Raw genomic sequence first — 19,977 nt, 5'->3', positions numbered from 1 at the left:
GCATGAGAATTTGAGACTAAGATGATATAAATGTCACTTACTTTGACAGGCTATTTAAAATTCCCTGTTTATTACTTTTAACTATGTCATTTTAGGTTGTCAGTATCAGACTATGTAAGAAAACTTAGGAAGTGAAGTGAAGCAACAGAATTTAAATATGTGGTAGCTCTGTGTTAGTATTTGCACGGTGTCACTGTGCCTGTTAAATTTGAAGCTGAAATCTTGTGTTTTTTACAAAACCAAGCATGCTACTTTAAGTGATAGTTCCAAAAACTAAAATAAAAATGAAGGTTTTGATAGAAGCAAGTGTCTATGCAAGGGACAGGTTTCCTTCTCCACCCTGGGACCTCCCACCTAAATGGGTGTTGCATTCTTATGTCTTAAATGCTTTATGCTAGCCCCTAGCTCTTTCAAATGAAAAAAAATGGATAAAAGTGTCATTTTTGGGGATTTTTGTTTTAAGACTTCAGTGTCTACGTCCAATTTAATATCATTTCTGCTTCTGTCTGTCTTTCCATTTTAATTGCAGATGATTTGGAAATCCAACGGATTTTACAGTAGTTGTGGGAATAACTCAGATGGCTTTTTGAGTCTGGCTTTTTGATATAAAGGCTTGGAAAGTATGTTTTATATGTTTATTGTCGTACTGTGCTTATTAGGTTGCTTGTGACCTGGAGTGTTTCCAGTGGGAACTATGGAACTGTTGAAGATTAGGAACCATCTTTGGCAGGAATCATGGTGTACCTGTGGTAGCTTGCCTAGACTGGCAGAAATTGTGGTGCCATGACCATTATTCCATAGATATAGAAACATTTCTTGTCTGACAAAACTGAAGCAAGAAAAACCCAAACTTTTGTACGTATTTTGCACATCATCTTTGTACCATTGTATCTGACTTTCCTTTGAAAGGAGTATTGTTTAAATTTTTAGTTAACCAAAAAGATCAAAGGGATATGGAAGGCATTTGTTATTACTAGAAGTGTTGCTTGGATGAAATGTGGGAGTTCTAAACAATTTTAGAATCACTTATGTTTAATTTTTATAGATCAAAACTGAGGCAAGTGTGACCATTTCATTCAATTATTCTTTCAAGCTTGTAGTTTCAGTAACTGTTGCTTGGTGCAGAATAATGTTAGAAGTGCAGCTGGAAGTATGAGTTCAGCTACAGAAGGTCTTGTATGGTCCAGTCATTTATTTCTTGAATGTTGTTAGCTCATACAAGTCTAATGTGTGCTTGTACTTCAGCAAACAGTACCATGTATGCTGTAGATCTAATTTGTTTCAATTAAAGTATGAAGCTTAAGTACTTTATCAGCTGTTTCTGGGATAGCAATTGTTTCTGCCATCTCTTTTGAGCTATTGACTAGCAACTATGTTGCCCATGTACCTTTTTTTAGAAGGATTACAGCCCCATCTTTAGACCAACTGGTCCTTCTACAACTTTATTACCCTTCAAATGCATATTGTTTTCCTCCTTTTTTTTTTTAACATAGAAGCTGTCCTGGGGTGATGTTATAAGGTTTTTGGGGTTTTTTATTCCTTAACCATCTGCTTGAAGATGCTGTGCCTTTAAGATGGACCCGGGGGGTGGGGCCGTGGGACGCGGGGTGCGGGTCGGTTCAATGGCTCAGCCCAACTGCTCGGGGCTCTGGGGCTTGGCAGGGCTCGGGAGGGAGTGCACCGGGAGCGCTGTGCTGCTCTTTGGGTTTCTTTTTTTGTTGCCGCTAGCTGGAAAAAGGTTGTGTTGGGTAATTTTTCCCTTCCCTCCCCCTTGCCTCACTGCCTTCCTTCCCTTATCTCTAGTCTGGGGAGCCTGCGGGGTGGCCCCAGCTGGCCCGGGCCCTGAGGAACACCAAACCATTTTGCCTCCTGTGGGGAGGAGGACCGGCACCCGAGAGTCAACAGGGTTTTTTTTTTCATCTGCCCTACTCTGGGCTGCTGCGTGGACCTCTCCTTCCCCTTCCCTTCCCAGAGATTGGGGGAGCCCAGTTGCCAGCCCGTGTGTTTGTTCCTTCTCCAGGCATTTGTTGTATTTTGAGGTTTTTTTCCTGTTCTACTCTGTTTTGTTCTGTGTTAATAAACAGTTCATTTTTCCACGTTCACCTGCTGTTATCAATTTGCCTCATTGGAGGAGGAAAGGGGAGGTCCTTTCCCTTCGGAGGAGACACTCATTCCGGAGCGTTTCCTCCTGAAGTTTTGTCTCCAAAACCGAGACAGAAGCATAGGAAGAAGTCTCCTTTTTTGTTCTGCATCATCAATCACTTTTCTTCAGAGTGGGTATCGTATTGTTTGTCAGTTGCATTTCATGATCAACTCTAAATGTATTACATTTAAGGTACCTTAGCAGCCCTCTTTAATGTCACTGATTTCAGTAGAAATCTGTTACATTACCATTTAATGAGGTAAAGGACTGTGATTGAATACTGTTCCATCACAAGCATCTAGACACAGAAAATAGTTCACTTTCTCTTTACTTGGTAGGGTGCTATCATATTCTGCATGTTTTTTCAAAAAGAATTGAAGCATTGAATATTCTAGGGGGAAGATATTTCAAAAGGCGAGAATGCTAAACATGAAGGACATTAAGGACATTATTACTTGAGTATTTAATACAGCATTGTTGATCAATGAAAGGGCAAAGTTTAATTTTTTTTTCTTTATTCACCAGATCTTGTTGCCTCTTATTTTTGTGGAGGATCAAATAGAGGACCTTACTGTAATCCTGCTAAGTGAATTTACATGTGTCACTTTCAAACAGTTTTGAACAAAATTATTTGTAATACTATTGAGATACATCAAAATCATCAAAACAATTTTTTTTTGTTCTAACTCTTTCACCATCCTGGTCTAGTAACATTTCCTGTTTGAATGTGTATCACATCTCATGACTATTTAGAAAGTGGACCACTGTGCCAAATTGCTCTAGAGTTTTATTGGCACCAATGAAACAGCTAGTTTCAGGTAGCACTGAGTAAGTATTTTCATAGAAGATTGCTAACTCAGATGTGCGTTTTCTAAAACCTAGTAACACTTAAAAGCATAGGGAGGATTTGGAGAGGTTTGATTTGTAAGAAGCTACTGTATTGCTGATTTCTAGGGCTGTTTTTCTTTCAAACGGGGTATTATACCTGGATGGCATTTTTGTCCACAGGGAACGCAGGCACTTATGTGCATATATAGAATAATAGTAGTTTGCCTGTCAGAATTATTAAGAGTTCAGGCATTAATAAAATATTATTTACATCAGAAAATGTTTTCCTAGTTAGAAAGACTGAGTTCTGGAGGACAATGTTTTTTATACTAGTTGACATTAATGATAGAGCTACAGACCTTTGTTTCCATTAACAATAAAAATACAGTACTATTAAAAATACATAATGACATAACAGGCATATATGATGAACAAAACATGAAGGCAAAACCAAGTAGTTTTTCCCATGGGGGAGGATATTATTGATCAATTTAAAAATTCTAACAAATATTCCTGTCTGAAGGATGAGACTTATTTGTTTTAAAAGACGTGTCAATGTGTACAGCACTTTGTTTATTACACTCATGATGGAATACTAAACATGTACAGTCCAAATTTGACCAGTATCTGGTGTTAATACCCTCAGAGTGGCTGCTGAGAAAACTATGTACTGTCAAGCTGGCCATCTCCACTGGGGTGCTGCTGAAGAAGTTAGTTTCACTCAGTGTCCTCTGACACAGAGGTGGAAGGTTCACCACTGTAATCCTAAACTGGCTGCTAAATGAAGTCTAGTTGTGGCAGGTCTTGGCAGTTTTATGAAAAGGAGCTTTTGAAATGTGAGCAGTGTAAAGATGGAGTGAATGAATCTGTTTGCTTTTTTGATCCACTTTAAATAAAGTTTATTATATGCAATCGAGTCTACACTTCACTGGTACTGAAATAGAGCCTCTTTGTATGTAAATGCATTGAGGAACTTGCACAGGATCAATTCATCTTCATATTTAGCTTTCCCTATCTTACTGTCACAATGAGGGTATGGCATACAATATACTGCTTACAGTAAGTTACCGTGCACTTCATAATACACAGTTTCTACTTGTGTGAGTACTCTCTATCTCCATCTTTTTGGTTTGCATATGTTTTTAGGATCCTGTCAAGAATCAGATACCCACCACTGACTGTTGCTGAGTATCTCTGGTGGACTTGTGAGACTTTCCCAGATGTTTATAATTGCAAATAAAGAAGGTTCCAGAGTTGGTGTCCAAAGAGAATACAGTGCTTTCAGTAATCAGAAAATGTGTTTATTATTGCATATAGCTTTGACTTATGCCAGTCTGTATAAGTGTTGATAACTCAAAGTTTACAAGGGAAAATGACACTCTAGGTGTAGGTGTTGGCTGAACTTGAACATTGATCACCCAGTGTAATATTTAACTATGCCAGGAATATGATTACTTATGTTGTTCTCAGCCAGGAAAGGGAGTTCATTCCCTTATAATACTTCTGCATCTGTCCGATTCCATCAGTGGAGATCTTTTCACTGATTTCAGTAGCCACTGAGTTTGGATCATTGTCTGTAGTGGAGTGGTTGACAAGCTAAAATAACTGGGGAAAGTACTTACTGCAGTTTTTCGTTTATAGAAAAAAGAAAACTATGAAGAAAATGATGGCCATATGTGGAATGTGTGGAGAAACAGGGTTTCTAGGTTCCATGTGGTGATGTCCTCTATCTTTTGTTAGGTCAGAGAGTGGGATGAGCATCATGGCTGTTTAGAAAACCTTTCTGGAAATTATATTGGCACAACAGTGCATGAGCCCTGAGCAGAATAGTTAACAGCCCCTTTGCTTCTTTAAAAGTTGTTTGATGGAAGCACCAATAAAATAATCTCTAAAAAGAAAACCTCTCCTGACAAGAACTTACACTGTATGACCTGCTTGGCCTTTTTCATTATTAATGTCTCTATGGCTTATGTGGAAAGGTGGCTTATCAAGAAATGGAGTAAAATTTCATACTTTCCACTTCAAGGATGGAATTCTACAAAATTCTATTAAATACATTAATGACAGTGGTGGTGGTATTCTGTTAGAAACAAGCAGTGAAAGTGCCCCTTAAGTTACATCCTCAGAGTTTTAGATGTGCTTTGGGGATTGTTCTTTAAATCCCATTTTAATAATTCAGTAGCCTCTCTTGAATGTTTGTATTTAAAGATGAATTCTCACAAGTTCATTGTGTTTGGCAAACTATTCTGAAAAGAAAGCAGTTAGAGAAATTGGTGAGGTGAACCTCCACATTGCCTGGAATAGTTTTTCTCCCCAAGGGGTGTTGGGTTTTCCAAGGAAGGTATATTTATCACCAGCAGACCTTCCTCAGCCCTTCCCCTATGTACTTCAGCCTTCCCCATGGGTGTGTGATGGGGAATATTGCTTCATATTCTCAGATGGCTTTAATACACAGATACCAACAAAGAAGTAGGGGAAGGCTTAGGAACTTGAGGAACACCTTACAATGAAAACATGAAGAAAAGGAACAAGGCAATCCTGTTACTTCCTTAAGGTGCAGCCTGCAAGCAAAAGGCCAGAAAAACATGTTCTGGCCTAAACCCAAAGTAAATAAAACCCCCTTTCTTCTCCCTATTTTGTCTTATTTTTTTACTGAAGAGGAAAAATACTAAATAAGAAAACTTATATTTCTTTGTTATATAATGATGCCTGTGAAAAACAAAGGCGTAGAATGCAGAGAATAGAAAATAAAATATGAATGTAAGTTTTATAGGACTGAAGGAGGAAAACCCTACAGGCATTTTCAAAGAGAGATTCTTCTTTGGATCCACCAGGAATTAGCTAACAGTTCAATTCTGCTAGGAAGCAGTCTAGGTTTTCAAATATAGATTTGGTTTTGGTAATAGTTCCATCATTCCTAAACAAGCATTCTGATTATCTAGTAACTACTAGAGATTTAGGGAAATCCCTTGTTAATATTTTTTTTTCCTTGGATATTTTTTTTTGTCTTAGTCTCTGCAGTTGACAAACAAGGTTAAGGGATTCACTGATGTGGAAAATACTGAAATCACTGTAGGCTTTTTGTTCTTTCTCACTGTCTTAGACTATATATATGAGAGATTTCTTGTCCTCATATTCCCTTAGTTTTTGACAAGCTTTTGAGATCTTTGTTTTTTGTAGGCAAGGTCTGCCTTCCTGCAGACAAAATAAAAGTTAATGTTGTTATTGTTCTGTGTCCCAGACCTTGTCACTCTCCCGAGTCCTCCCCCCACCCTTTTCTTCTAACCAACATAATCTCCCATTTTTCATTTGGAGAATGACAGATTCGAGAGTGTTACAGGAAATGCAATGGAGCAAGAATTCTCACTTACCAGAATTACTAGTATTGTTCAACTAAACCTCTTTGGCGTGGATATTACTAAACTTTCAGCAAATGAAACTTTTAAGTGTTGTGAATTCAGCGTATACTACTTCGTTGCAGGCAGTGATGAACATCTTTTTCTGTAACTTCTACAGCTGCCTTTTCAATTTAAACCTTTGTGTAATTGTGCTTTGTTTCTCAGCTATGAGTAAACACATAGGTATGTGTATACTTCTGTCTTTTTGTAGGTAAATATGATACAGCATCAGAATTTGCGTTTTGAGTTGCTTTTGCTTCTGCTGTATCAATAAAATTCTACAAATATGCAAAATACATGTAAGTCAGTGTGACACTACAGTAATTGGTGCAAGAAAAATGCATGGGTTCAGTTTCTTTTTAAAGATAATTCCTCAATACAAGAGATCTTCGGGTATGAGTGTTTTGAAGTCAAAACAGATGGGACACACAACATGTAATACACTTGTGCTTAGCTGTTGCTGAGGATTTGGGGAGCTTTTCAAAGCAAGTTCCTCATCCTACCTAGAGCAAGGCTTGTATTTTGTGAGGATCTTAGCTTAATTATGGCAGTAACTGAGGTGGTTTCTGTTTGAAAATCAGTACTTTACACTTGGATACCTCCACCATGGTGGAAATAATACAAATATAAAAATGGTGGTCCATACTCCAGTAGACTAACATATAAAACCGTGGGTTGATTAATCATTGGAGCTTTACATGCTTGTTTATGTGAATGGCATGCAGATGAAACATGAATAAATGAAAAATAGGCACTTGTAGGAGACAGTTTTTTAATTACAATTCAACTGTGTACATACAATCTGCCTTAGTATGGGGAACAGCTACTTAATCATTATGCAGATCCAGATTGATACTCATGTAGCAGAAAAGATGTTTAGATGTTTGTCTGCTGCGAGTATGGATGTGTGTGTGTATGCACAGTGTTGCATTCCACTGAGGGAAACTGCGAGGAGTTGTTTTAGAAATGGGTGGTCAGGAACGAAATTAAGCCGAACGAGGCAAATGTTGTATCTGAGAACCGTTTATTGGTAACGAAAAAACAAAAAGAAAAAGGAGTTGCGACGGGCGCCCGGACACGCTGTGAGTAGGCTCTCGGATCGGAGGTCCAGGACCCTGGACAGGGTCACGGTCAGGCGGCGGGGTGGGATCAGCGCGGCAGGGTTGGATGCAGGCAGCCCAGGCAAGGACGCGGGGGGGAAGCGGCAGGGCGGCGGTCAGGGACACAGGGAGGCAGGACAGGCGCGAGGGCGAGCAAGAGCCAGCGGGGGCAGGACAGCCAAAAGGCAGGCTGGGGCCAGGGCAAAGGAGCGAGCAAGCGAACCAGCCAGTGACGGCACAGCGACAAGCAGCAGCAAGTCCCAGGGAACAGTGGCAAGTCCCTCAGCAGGCTGAAGCCAAAGCAAAAAAACAAGTCCCGGCCAAAAGACAAGTCTCCAAAAAGCCGCAAAAAGCCCCCAAAAGCAAAAACCACCATCTCCAAATCCCCCCAGAGCATGTAGTGGAGTTACCTTTTATGCCTTCTGGCTCCTCCCAGAGTCTGGCTGCTGGCAGGAGACCATTGGCGCAGTCCAATGTCCCACTGCATCCATTGGTAGAGACCTTTCGCCATCCGATTGGAGAAGGCCCTCTGGGGAGTTCAGTGTCTGCTGCTGACTGCCTGGCCCATGTGAGGTGTTGCTTGGTGAAGTCCTCTCAGAGACAAAACTTCTTCTAGCTGCCTCCTGCTCGTGGCACATGTGCAACCCCTCCCCCATGTGCTTCTGACAATCAGTGTTGAGACAAATCAAAACTAAATTGGCTCCTCACACACAGATAAATAATAATGCTTAAATTCATTTAGGAAAAGTTTCTGAAAATTCTTGAAAAAGAGTGGATGAAAGCACTGATTAAGGGGGTTTTAGAGTGATGGGAACCTCTTGAAGTAAAATGAGCTTTGCTTGTAAGTATGATTGAACACTGCTTTGCTTTTCACACTCCTAATGTGCATGTGGCTTGCCTGGTAACCATGGCTAAAAGGCATGAAGTCACAGACAACTATTAAAACGTTTAGATTCCTAGCTTGTAAATACTGCATTTCTCACAGAATTGGAGTGAAATCCAGTCTTATGTTTCATGTTCATCCACTTCATATCCATTGGGATGCAGCATTTGTGAAAGAATCAATTATCCATTTGTTAGTCTGTGGAGCTTTACAAATTATACATTAGCAGATTGATTTCTCAGGTTCACCATTGGGGGACTGATTGTATAAGGTGGGTTGATGATAAGTGTCAGGAGAGGAGGAGTTGCCACAAAGAACACAATTAAAAGAAGCTTTCTGAGTGGCCGTGAATTTACTCCTAATTGAAGAGCTGACTTAATCCATAGTAAGAGCATTTATTTCAAGCATTTTACATTAGGTGATTGATTATCACATGAAGTACATTTGCTGCTAGATATTTGATTTTTCTTTCCTTTAAATTTAGGATTTTGCAAAACCATGTATTTAGATCTCTATGTGCAAGGTGTCTGCTAGCTTTCTCTCCTGCTCCCTAACCTTCTTTTTCATCCATTAAGGTAACATTTTTTTTGTTCTATAGTGTCAGCTTGACATTATTGATTTTGAACAGTCAAACTTACTTACGTTGTCCAGAATTCCAAACATGTCTCCATCAGAAAGAAAACTGCAGATAATGGAAATTCAGTGGAAGGTATTTCTTCCTTCTTTGCTGGTACTTCTACAGTGTGTTAAATTCTGAAGCTGTTCTCAGGTAAATCATTTAAGTGTATTTCCATTCCTAACTAACAGGATCCTCCTTATTGCCCAATTTGAATTATGTTGCTTGAGAAATACAATGTGTATTATTATCATTTATACAGTACTGGAAGTATAATTCTGATCACAAAGTAGTTGTGCGTTTTTACTTGATTGGCCTAATACTAGGGGTCCTGATTAGGTAAAAAAAAGATTACCCGATATAGTGCTAGTAAAATAACAAATAGCCTTTTCAACGTTTTATATACAGCTTCCTCTGGTTTTATGACATGAGGTTTAAGATTAGATAATCTCTTAACTGAGTGATATTAACATGGATTATATGTTCTATATTTTAGATTCTTGTACATTTTACAGGTTTTTTCAACACCCATTTGAAATACCTTTAAAACAGTCAACTGACCAAACTCCAGTGCATATCATCGTTCCAACTGTATTAAATAATCAGTCCTTCAAATTATGATGAGTTAGTGACTACCTGTGTCTTCTCTAATCTTGAGTGATTCTTTGTCTTCTGTAGACATGTAAAGGTAGATCTTGCAGGAGGGGCATTTATTCCTTTACTGCAAAATCCAAAGCCTGTTTCCTTTTGTCAGGCAAATAAACTTTTCAGTGGGTTAGCTGGAAAAAGCTTTAAAAAAACTACAAGGGAAAGGCAGTTGAAACTCTGTGCCCGATTTTTTAACATTTAATAAAAAAATGAAAAACAAAAGCAGGGTGAGGGGGGTGACCCACAATATTATTCGTGTTCCTCCTTTCTGAAATATCAGAATTATCCTCGGGGTATTGATAAGGTATAAATGCAAATTAATTCTGAAATGGTAAGTAGCTTTGCTGACTGGCACAGAAGTGTATTTAAACAGATGATGATTATGAAAAGAATTGGAGCTGATTCTAGAAGAAACACTTTGGTTTAGATAATATATGTACCAATTTTATCTCTGGTCTTTGCTTTCTCATTTCCGGGATAGTTTGAGATCTTAAAGAGTTCTCAAACAGCTTTCCAGTAGAACATAGCTCTGGAGTCATAGGCTTGACTGTTATTTAACTCTGAACAAGAAGATTCTGGCATTAGCAGTTCTTCCTGAAACTTCATTTTTAAATGCATGTAATATTCAGCCTGGACTGTTCATGGTCTATCATCACTTTCTGAGCTCCACAGAAAGTTCTGAATTGTAAAGTCAATGAGCAGGCTAATAGTCTAGTTTGTGCTAGTTTGACTTGAGTGCTGAAAAAAATTTACTCTGTGTTTGCTTTGCCTTGTGTATGTCATTTCCTATTGAAACTTAGCAGGAGATTTGTGTAAATGAGCAGGCCTCTTTTAGTTGAATTTAGTTGTTTTCCCTGATTGTCATCTGTGTATGGTGTAGACAAAAAGGAAAAAAGTCATAGGAGAAAGAAAAAGTTAATAGCAACTGATAGAGGTGTTGGGCATGCAGAAAGCTTGTAACAAAGTGCTAGTTATATATGCTGTTATGAAATACTGTATCATCAAATTTCTGTTTAACAATAGAACAAGTTTGGAAGTATTGTGCACAATTTTGAATGTGGGAAAAATGCAAATACACTGACAACATTCTAGAATCTTAGAATCATAGAATGTTAAGTGGTTAGAGTGTAAAGATTACGTAGTCCTAATCCCCCCTGCCATGGGCAGGGGCACCTCCCCCTAGACCAAGTTGCTCGAGGCCTTACTCAGCCTGGCTTTGAACACTGTCAGGGCAAGGACATCCACAACTTCTCTGGACAAACTGTTTAGTGTCTCACCACACTGACAGTATATAATTTCTTCTTAATGTCTAAGCTAAACTTCCCCTTTTTCAATTTGTACTTACTACTCCTTGTCCTATCTTTGCAGTTCCTGATGAAGAAGTCCCTCTCCAGCTCCCCTGTAGGTCCCTTTCACATACTGGAAGTTTGCCATGAGGTCTCCATGCAACCTTCTCTTCTCCAGGCTGAACAGCCTTGGCTTTCTCAGCCTGTGTTCATAGGGAAGGTGCTCCAATTCTCTTACAAACTTCATGGCCCTCCTCTGGACTTGCTCCAACAGTTCCAGGTCTTTCTTATGTTGGGGACACCAGAACTGTGCACAGTACTCCAGGTGGGATCTCATGTGAGCAGAGTAGAGGGGCAGAATCACCTGCTTTGACCTGATGGCCACACTCCTTGTGATGCAGCCCAGGATTTGATTGGCTTTCTGGGCTGTGAGCACACACAGCTGGCTCATGTCGAGTTTTTCATCACTTGTCAACTCCAAGTCTTTCTCCTCAGGGCTGCTCTCAATCACTTCTCTGCCCAACCCATTGGTGTGTCTGGGATTGCCGTGACCCGGATGTAGGACCTTGCGCTTTGCTTTGTTGAACTTCACGGGGTTTGCTTCAGTCCACATCTCAAGCCTGTCAAGGTCCCTCTGGATGCCATTATCTCTTCCCTCCATCTTGCCAATTGCACCACACAGTCTGGTGTTATCAATGAACTTGCTGAGGGTGCAGTTGGTCCCACTGTCCATGTCACCAACAAAGATGTTGAACAGTATCGGCCCCAGTATGGACCCCTGAAGTGTTGCTATGACCCAGCCCCCTGTGGGGCTGGGGCAGTGAGATGCCAATCAATCTCAGCCCCTCCCCTGGATCGAGTTTCCCGAAGAGGCAGACTCAGAGGGTGGGTTGAGGGGCGGCTCAGAAGCCTAAGATGCACCCTCCCTGGGTGGCACCTGCGTACAAGCCGCCTCCCCTGGGTCGGGAAAATTCTCGGTTACTCGGTTGTTCATTGGTTCTCTATTATAACCCCGCCTCTCGGTTTCCCCCAGTGGTTCTTGTTAAATTGTATCCTCCCCCTGGCTTGTAACTCATTGGTTGTTTTCCCCTTTCACCACAGTTTTCAAATTCCCTATAAAACTGAGGACAAGCCTCGGGGAAGGATCCCATCGCATTCCATCCCTTCAGAGCTTGTTCGGGTTGCGAAACTTCTAACAATAAACCTGTTTGGAGGCAGACCTGAACAGCCTCTCTCTTCCTTTGTCTCTGAGCTAACGTGAGCCGATACCATCAGCTCCTGCCGTATTCCCTCTGCAAAGAAGCCAGCTAGCTAGCTCAGCCAGCAGCCCTTTTCCTGATGCCAAAGTCACTTCTGTGACGGGCAGAAGTAGCGCAGCTGGACTCTCTCTGACCTGGGGCACGCCAGAGCTCGTGCAGCGAGCACAGAACTGCAATCATGCAGGACACCGCTCATCACTGGTCTCCACATGGACAATGAGCAGTTGACCAAAACTCTGTGTGTGTGGCTATCCAGTGAGTTCTGTATCCACTGAGTGAGTGGTCCACCCATCAAATCTCTGTCTCTCCAATCTGGAGACAAGGATGTCGTGCAGGAGTGTGAAACACTTTGCATTACGTCCAGGTAGACAATGTCAGTTGCTCTGCCCCTGTCCGCCAACACTGTAGCTGTGTCACAGAAGGACACGAGATTTGTCAGGCATGATTGTCCGCTTGTAAAACCATTTTGGCTGTTACCAGCCACCTCTTTGTTAGCCAGGTGCCTTAGCATGCTTTCCAGTAGAATCTGCTCAGTGACCTTGCCTGGCACAGAGGTGAGACTGACTGGTCCGTAGTTCCCTGGGACTTCCACTTTCTCCTTTATAAAAATGGGGTTACATTTCCCTTTTTCTGGTCATCAGAGACTTCACCTGACTGCCATGATTTTTCAAAATGATGGATCGTGGCTCAGCAACTTTGTCTGCCAGCTCCCTCAGGACCCACAGATGAACCTCATTGGGTCCCATGGACTTGTGCACATTCAGGTTCCTTAGATGGTCTCGAATCTGATCCTCTCCTACAGGAGGCTCAGGATCTTTATCCTCACAGTTCCTGGATCTGCCTTTCTCGACTTGGGTGGCATGGCTGAAGCACTTGCCATTGAAGACAGAGGCACCGAAGTCATTGAGAACCTCAGCCTTCTCTTTGTCCAGGGTAGCCAGGTCTCCCATTTTTTTCAAGATATTATCCTGTTATTCCACATTATCCCTGGTCTTTCTTCTGTGTGCTACATACCTACAGAAGCCCTTCCTGTTATCCTTAGTATCCTGCAGGAGGGGTTTTGCCTTGTGGGCACTGTTAATTATCTGAGTACAATCACACATTTAATCTCCAAAGTATTGCCCTATGGCTTTCAAACCACAGCACAGCAGATAAATTCCATCATCCTGATCCTCGTTTTCAATTTTTATGGGAAGATAGCTTACATAGTCCACTTTGCCTGGTTTCTACACTTCATTTTTTCAGAGTCAAACTTTATCAAAGTCATTTGACAGGAAAATAGGAACAGTGTAGACTGTAGTATTGAGCTGTCAGCTCTTTTGGTGGGTCCTGTTTTGTGTCTTTTTGTCTTGGGTTTTGTTGCAGTAGTGTCTCCAACAAGGCCCATCACACTGGAGTGCTGCCAGATCTGCTGTTGCTGTAATGTCAGCCTGATGGTGGATGTAGGTGCTCAACTAATGAGAGGAACATGACCAGTTGAATGCTGTACCTTAGTGCACGACCCTGTGCCAAGACTGGACTATTGAAGACAGATGTTTTGTCTTTGCAATTGAAAAGTAACAAAAGAAGAGAAGAAACTTAGCGAGAAAGTTGTGGCAATGGCAACTTAGATGCACTCCAGAACAAAAAACCCATGCCACTTCCATGATAAACTCAGTTAAGCTTTCTATACTTGTTCTTTCAGAGGGCCGGAGGTGTTCCTGGTTGTAGAGGGCATGGTGCAGATGTGCTGGCTTTTTCCCCATGCCCACCCCTAGATGGAGGCAAAGTCTTCTCTTGCACCTTGATGAGCAAAACAGAAATTTAGAAAGGCATTTTTCAAGGCAAGGCAGGAATAAAAGGACATGCTGGTTATGAAGCTTCTAGAAAGTCAGACTGCCAACTGATGTATCTTGCCTTACTCAGCATCCTCCAGTCTTAGAATTAGCCAATCTGTGTGTAACATCTGAGAACAGAGCTTTTACAAGGATGTTGGCCACACCATCAGGTTGATGGGCTTGAGTACTCCTCTGCTGATACCCCCCTAAATGTGACAGGAGGAGCACAGCTGTGGAATGTGCACCAGCTGCCTGCATTGCTAGTCATGCACTTGCCTCTGATCTTGAAATGTAGCAACTCAGCATAACCATTCTGTGGCCAACAAAAATACTTCTGGAGCACGTAAGTCGAGGAAAACTGGTTTAAATTCCTCCTTGCCAGTGAACTTCTTTGCAAACAGCACACAGTTGAAAGACCACTTTGTGATAGGCAGTAATTGCAATATTTCCAGGTGTCATTTTGTGGTGAGACCAAGAATTATGTATTCTGCACACAAGAAAGCAGGAAAGCAAAAGGGCAGTGTAATTTTCCCAACTCATCAGGCAACTATGGCAGTGCAGTGTTCAGTTGTTCAATCTTTATTATAAAGAAGCTTCTAGAAAATATGATTTGGGCATATATTATTTTCAAGGTGGACGAGAGGAAAGCTTCCTTTCTCTAAGTTAGAATTTGTTGTGTGTGTGAAAGATTATGGGGGGGAAAACTTTCCAAAGAGTGTGAGAACACCTCTGTTTATCTCCTGTAGATAGCCCATGTGGACAGTGTGTTTTAATATGCTTATTATGTACTTTTAATGCAATTCCAACTGCCATAGCATATATAAGGACCTGCGATACTTCAGACACAGTTGTGTAATATCTAATGTGATCCCACAACTCCAGTGCTCTTCCGGTGACACTTTATTTTTACACAAACATATGATGGATTTCTTTCATCATGCTCAGAACCACAGGAGTGATCTAATTTGTGGTTTAATCCATTCAATGTTTTATGAGCATAAGAAAAGTTGTTCTTAAAAGTGTGAGAGACTTATCTGTGTGAAGATCCTTCAGTGATTCTTGAAATGAGCTATTTGTTACAGAGGAAATCAGCATCATGATGCATAAGAAGTTTCTTGGTACTTGAATATAATTGGATTGAGTTTTTGTAGTGGGCTGAGTTCGTTCCTGGACGGAAACACCAATTAAGGGTAGTGGTTTTGGTTCAAAATCTTCATTACTTACTTATTTTCCTTCTGTGAGATAAGAATTAGGAGAAAGTAAAGCAGGCAAAAACCTTAAACAGTTGCAGTACAATGAAAGAGTTTTATTACTAATAGAATTAAAAGTAAAGAGAAATAACAAGAAATTAAAGCAAACCTCCCCCCCCCCCCCCCCCCAGCACTTCTCTCCTTTTACGCAGCTCACACAAGGGATAACAGAACATGGGATGTTAGTCAGTGTTGCAGTTCTTGAAAAGTCTCTCTCTTATGCTTAACGAAAAAAGGGTTTTCCTTCAGTTGCACGTGGTTCTCAAACTGCCACCAACAGCAGACCCGCCTGGAAACAATCAACCTGCTGTGGTGTAAAACATCTCTCCCATGAAAAATCTCACAGTTCCTTCACACTGCAAGACATGGGCCATCACATGGGGTTATTAATCTTTTTAAGGATGAGTTATTTTGGCCTGCACACAAAGGCTTTCTTCGCCACAAGTCTCTAAAAGCCTCTCACTGCTTCTATATAGCCTGGCATAGGCACTCTTCACAATCTTCACAGGCCACACGTGAATTCTCCATCCCCCCATGTACTTCAAATGGATTAAAGAGACAAACAGTTTGTGGTATTACAGTTTCTTACCACGGCATGCAAGGAGGTTTTTAAGCTACGTGGGAGAAACACGGCACCGCCCTGTTTTCTCCCGTCGCCATTTTCAGCTTCGTCCCACGTGACTCACTTCTCTTTCTCTCTGACTCTGAAGCCGCCATGTTGAAGGGTGTTCTTGTTCAGGCTTTATGGTAGAGAAAGCCTCGCTCCCTTTACTGGCTTTGTGGTGTCTTCTTCAGTTCAGCACGAAGTGTGCTGGCTGCAGACAGGAGGCTCTGCTGGCTCCCGTTGACTCCGCCAGCTCCACATGGAGAGGAGAGGGACCCGCCTGTCCCCAGGAGCCACGCTGGATGGGTTTAGCTGTGGCAGTCCATGGCTGGTTTTAGCTGCCTGCGGCTCTGGGACAGTCCCTCCCCAGCGACCCAGAGTCTGTGCCGCGGCGTTTGGAAAGGTGGAAAGGGGCAGTGGCCCCGGCAGGGCCTGGAGGCTCGGAGCCCCCCCACCTTCCAGCAGGCGAGCTAGCACAAAAGGCAATTCCTGCCTTTCCATGCGGTTTAAGTATGTAAATTGTGAGAAGCGTCATTAGTCTAAAAGACTGTCCATCAACTTAGGTTCAACCCACTACAGTTTTGTATCCAAGAGGATATGCATCAGGTTATTCAAATTATAAGTTAGTCTGCCGTACCTTAGTTATGAATAGCTGTTTAAGCTAAGTAAACAGTAGCAGATACTGTCTAACTTCATAGGTAAGAACCAAAAGTGTGTTTGGATAGGGAAGGGAAAATTTCTTAAATTGGGGCAGTTTTCAGGCTTTTCTCCGTATTTGTCTAAGAATGAGTAAACCCATGTTGCACTTCAATACCTTCTAATACATCTGAGAATAGTATTAGAGCCAAAAATGAAAGTAAGAGAAGGAATTTGAATAAATAAATAATTACCAGCATAGCCATCAGGCCAAACTAAAAAAGTTTTCAGTTGCCCTGATGCCTGTGTGGTCACCACATTTTATCCAAAGTTTTGATAGTGGGAATTAATAGCTGTGGTATGCAGGTACAGATGCTTAAGGTCTGGGAGCCTGAGACTTCATGAGAGTTCCAGAGCCCTGAGGCAGGTAACTGCAAAAAGTCAAAATTTTGGGGTTAGGCAAAAGGCTGGAAAGAAGGCTGTCTTTTGGCTTTGTCACAGAAATACCCACTCTGTGAGGGCTTTTTGATTCGTGCGACTAAGCATTGCTCAGCCGTTAACATGTAAATCTTTCAAAGTGCAAAGAATGTTAAAGCATGTCATTGGTGATGTAACTTTAAAAGTATTTTTTCTTTATTTTCTTTATCTAGAGCCCAGTAAAGATAAATCAGATCAGCCTGGATGAAAGTGGAGAGCACATGGGTGTTTGCTCAGAAGATGGCAAGGTACAACAAATCTATTTATATATTTGCTGAGGTAACACGTAGTCCTGGTTTTACACTAGAATAATTGTGATAACCTGTGGAGTGTATTCCTGCATTTAGCACCACTACTTTGGCCATACATGTTGAGAACTGAGCTCACCTTTGAATACTCAAAATTAAAGTCAAATATATTTTGCACAAATATGCTGTAGGAAAAGTAATTACAAGAATGTCAATAATGTAACTGCTATTAAGCTGATTAACAGCTGTGACAAGAGGACATGTCAACTTAATCATTACTGCTGTCCCAGTTCTACTTCAGTGACTATTCTGCTGTTCCTGCAAGACAGTAGTTTAATGCCTTTCTGCTATAAATCCACAAAATTGGATTTTGTGGGCTTGATTTCTGTGGGTTGGTGGTTTTCATTTTCACACACTTTATGAATGTTTCTCTTGAATTATAGAATCTTTTGATAAACAATCATAGTTTATCAGAAGAATAAAGTGTCTTACAACAGCCACATTAAATAAATGTAAAATCAATATATGTACAGTTTCCTAAAAAACTGGCACCTACTTCCTTGACTGAGGACATATATCATTTGTGTAGTGTATAACTAACAATTATCAGTGCTTCTCTGGAATGTTGAGCTGTGACATTTAGTGGTTTTGGTGATTGATTTTCCACTTATAAGAATGTCTTTTTGTTTTTTCAGTCAACGACAATATTTTCTAATGTTGGTTTCAATGATAAAATTCTAATGCACAGAGTGTATTTAAGCTTCTTTTCGAATATAGTGCCCATATACAAACGCAGTGCATTAAAAATCATTTAAACAATTTCTCAATATCCAACTTACTCAGGAGAACATTGCTTACACGGTAGACTTGGGGGAGGAGGAGTGTTGGTAATCCTAATGTTGCATTCAGTAGAAGTTCTTTAAATTAAAATACAATTGGATTTTGCAGTAGGAAAAATGGGGAAACAGCCCCTTTAGACTGTATGCATTTGGGTTTTTTCATTCCAAATAGGGTTTTTTTCCCCTCAGCAGGCAGGCAGCCAGTTTGTGTATCCAGGCCTTTTAGTTCTGAGAGGTATCTTGATGTCTTGACACAGTAATTGGGATATTAGTGCCTATCAAAGTGGTTGTAGAATTTTACATCCTGTGTGAAACAAAAGAGTATCCTATTTGTCTAAGCAAGATAAGGCAAGGGTCAGTAATTGTGCAGGCTAGTAAAAATGCTGAGCTAGCATTGCTGGTTTAGGTTTTCATATGGTTTTGGGAAACAAGCACTTGCTGTTGCTGTAAGGGCTCCTCAGATGTGACTGTGGATTACTGACTCAAAATACCTGTGCTGCAGGGAGACTACAAGCCATATACATTTTTTTGTATACTAATATTAAATATACTTATTTAATTTCAGAAATACTGAAAAATCCATAATACCTACTCTGGTGTAGCTCTGTTTGAAAAGACTTCAATACTTTAAATGGTGACTCTGTCTTCATTTAGTGAAATAGCTATTGTGGGTCCAGTGTGTGACATTACATACTATACAAGGCAGTCAAAAATGTAGTTCCACAGCCACAGGGATGGAGTATCACAAGTACAATATTCAGCATATTTGCATTCATAGAGTCCAGGGACACTGGTGCTTCACCATATTCTACACTTGTGAAAAACTCATCTGGAGAGGGTATTTTAGAAGTTAGACTTTCCACATGATCCAGAAAGGCTCATGTCTCTGAAATAATCCACTCTTAAAACTGATTAAAATACATACTTGTATGTTGTGCTACTGTATCAGAAAATGGCAGATTCCTGGCCAGATAATGTAGCACTTCAAGGTTCTGGTCATAACAAAAGTGTAAATTTACATTCCTTATAGCCCTTTCCTTACTACAGTAGGAGTGTTGATATTGTAAGAAGCTAAAACACTTGTACAAGTAGTTTCAAAGTCTTTATTAGCTTGATCAAATACATGAAAGTGGTGAAATCCTAAAAAAAAAAATAAACATGGGAAAAGACCTGTAAAACAGCTTCATTTTCTTAAATCAGTTTTAAATAAAAATGCAGATGTAATGAAGAGGCCTGGGAATTTTGAGTCAGCTGGATTGATGCAAGTATGTTCTACCAATTAATGAAGATATGTTCTCTTTTGCGATAAGCAGAGTGCATTTTCATGTATCAAAGTGGATCCAATATGATAGAGATGGAAACTATTTGGGAAGGCCTTATGATGAGAACCTCCTCCTCACATCCGTTCTGCTGTCTGATATATTTTAGTTTACTACTTTTTTTTTTCTGACTCTCAAACTAGATTTGATCTAGCCATATGGACTGGGGGGGGAGCACAGAAGCACAGTACAATTCTCTTCACAGTACAGACCCTCTTCTTGACAGTCAACATCCAGACCTAATGTCAAAACCTGTCACATGTATGTCACACATGTCCAACAAATGCCTTGGGAGCCACTGCAGCTCTTCTGTACTGCACATTTGGTTCTTTAAAAACCTTCCTTTCTAATGAACTCAGCTACAGCTGATCACCACTGGCATGGAAAGGAGCAGAAATCATAACCAACACCAGCCCTCTAGTTTAGCTGCTGGGTATTGAAATGTCAGGGTGTAAAAGAATTTTGGTGCTCAAATAAATAGAACAGGAAGCAGACTTGCATCTTCAGAATTGTGGAGATTTTTAGATTAGGTTTTTGAGTTAGTTTTGTCTGTAGTTAATTGTACATTCTCTTGAAAAACCTGGATTTGACTCCTGATTTTGCTAAAGCTCTCATGTCATTACAAA

General features: G+C 40.7%; 1 protein-coding gene across 3 annotated transcripts in view; it reads left to right on the top strand.

Moving 5' to 3' along the window:
* VPS41 (VPS41 subunit of HOPS complex) overlaps positions 1-19,977 on the top strand; it is a 114,305-nt gene that overhangs the window by 29,391 nt on the left and 64,937 nt on the right. For all 3 annotated transcript variants that reach the window (XM_042042889.1, XM_042042890.1, XM_042042888.1), the window contains exon 5: positions 17,119-17,193. In XM_042042889.1, the coding sequence (XP_041898823.1) occupies positions 17,119-17,193 (75 nt within the window). The remainder of the gene's footprint in view (positions 1-17,118; positions 17,194-19,977) is intronic.

This window comes from Corvus kubaryi, unplaced genomic scaffold, assembly GCF_017639235.1.
Source record: "Corvus kubaryi isolate FWS band 111438036 unplaced genomic scaffold, C.kubaryi_AGA036_p1.0 37398, whole genome shotgun sequence".
In the NCBI taxonomy this organism is placed as follows: Eukaryota; Metazoa; Chordata; class Aves; order Passeriformes; family Corvidae; genus Corvus; species Corvus kubaryi.
Note: the sequence above shows the minus strand (reverse complement) of the source record. Positions and strands in the feature narration are given on the sequence as shown.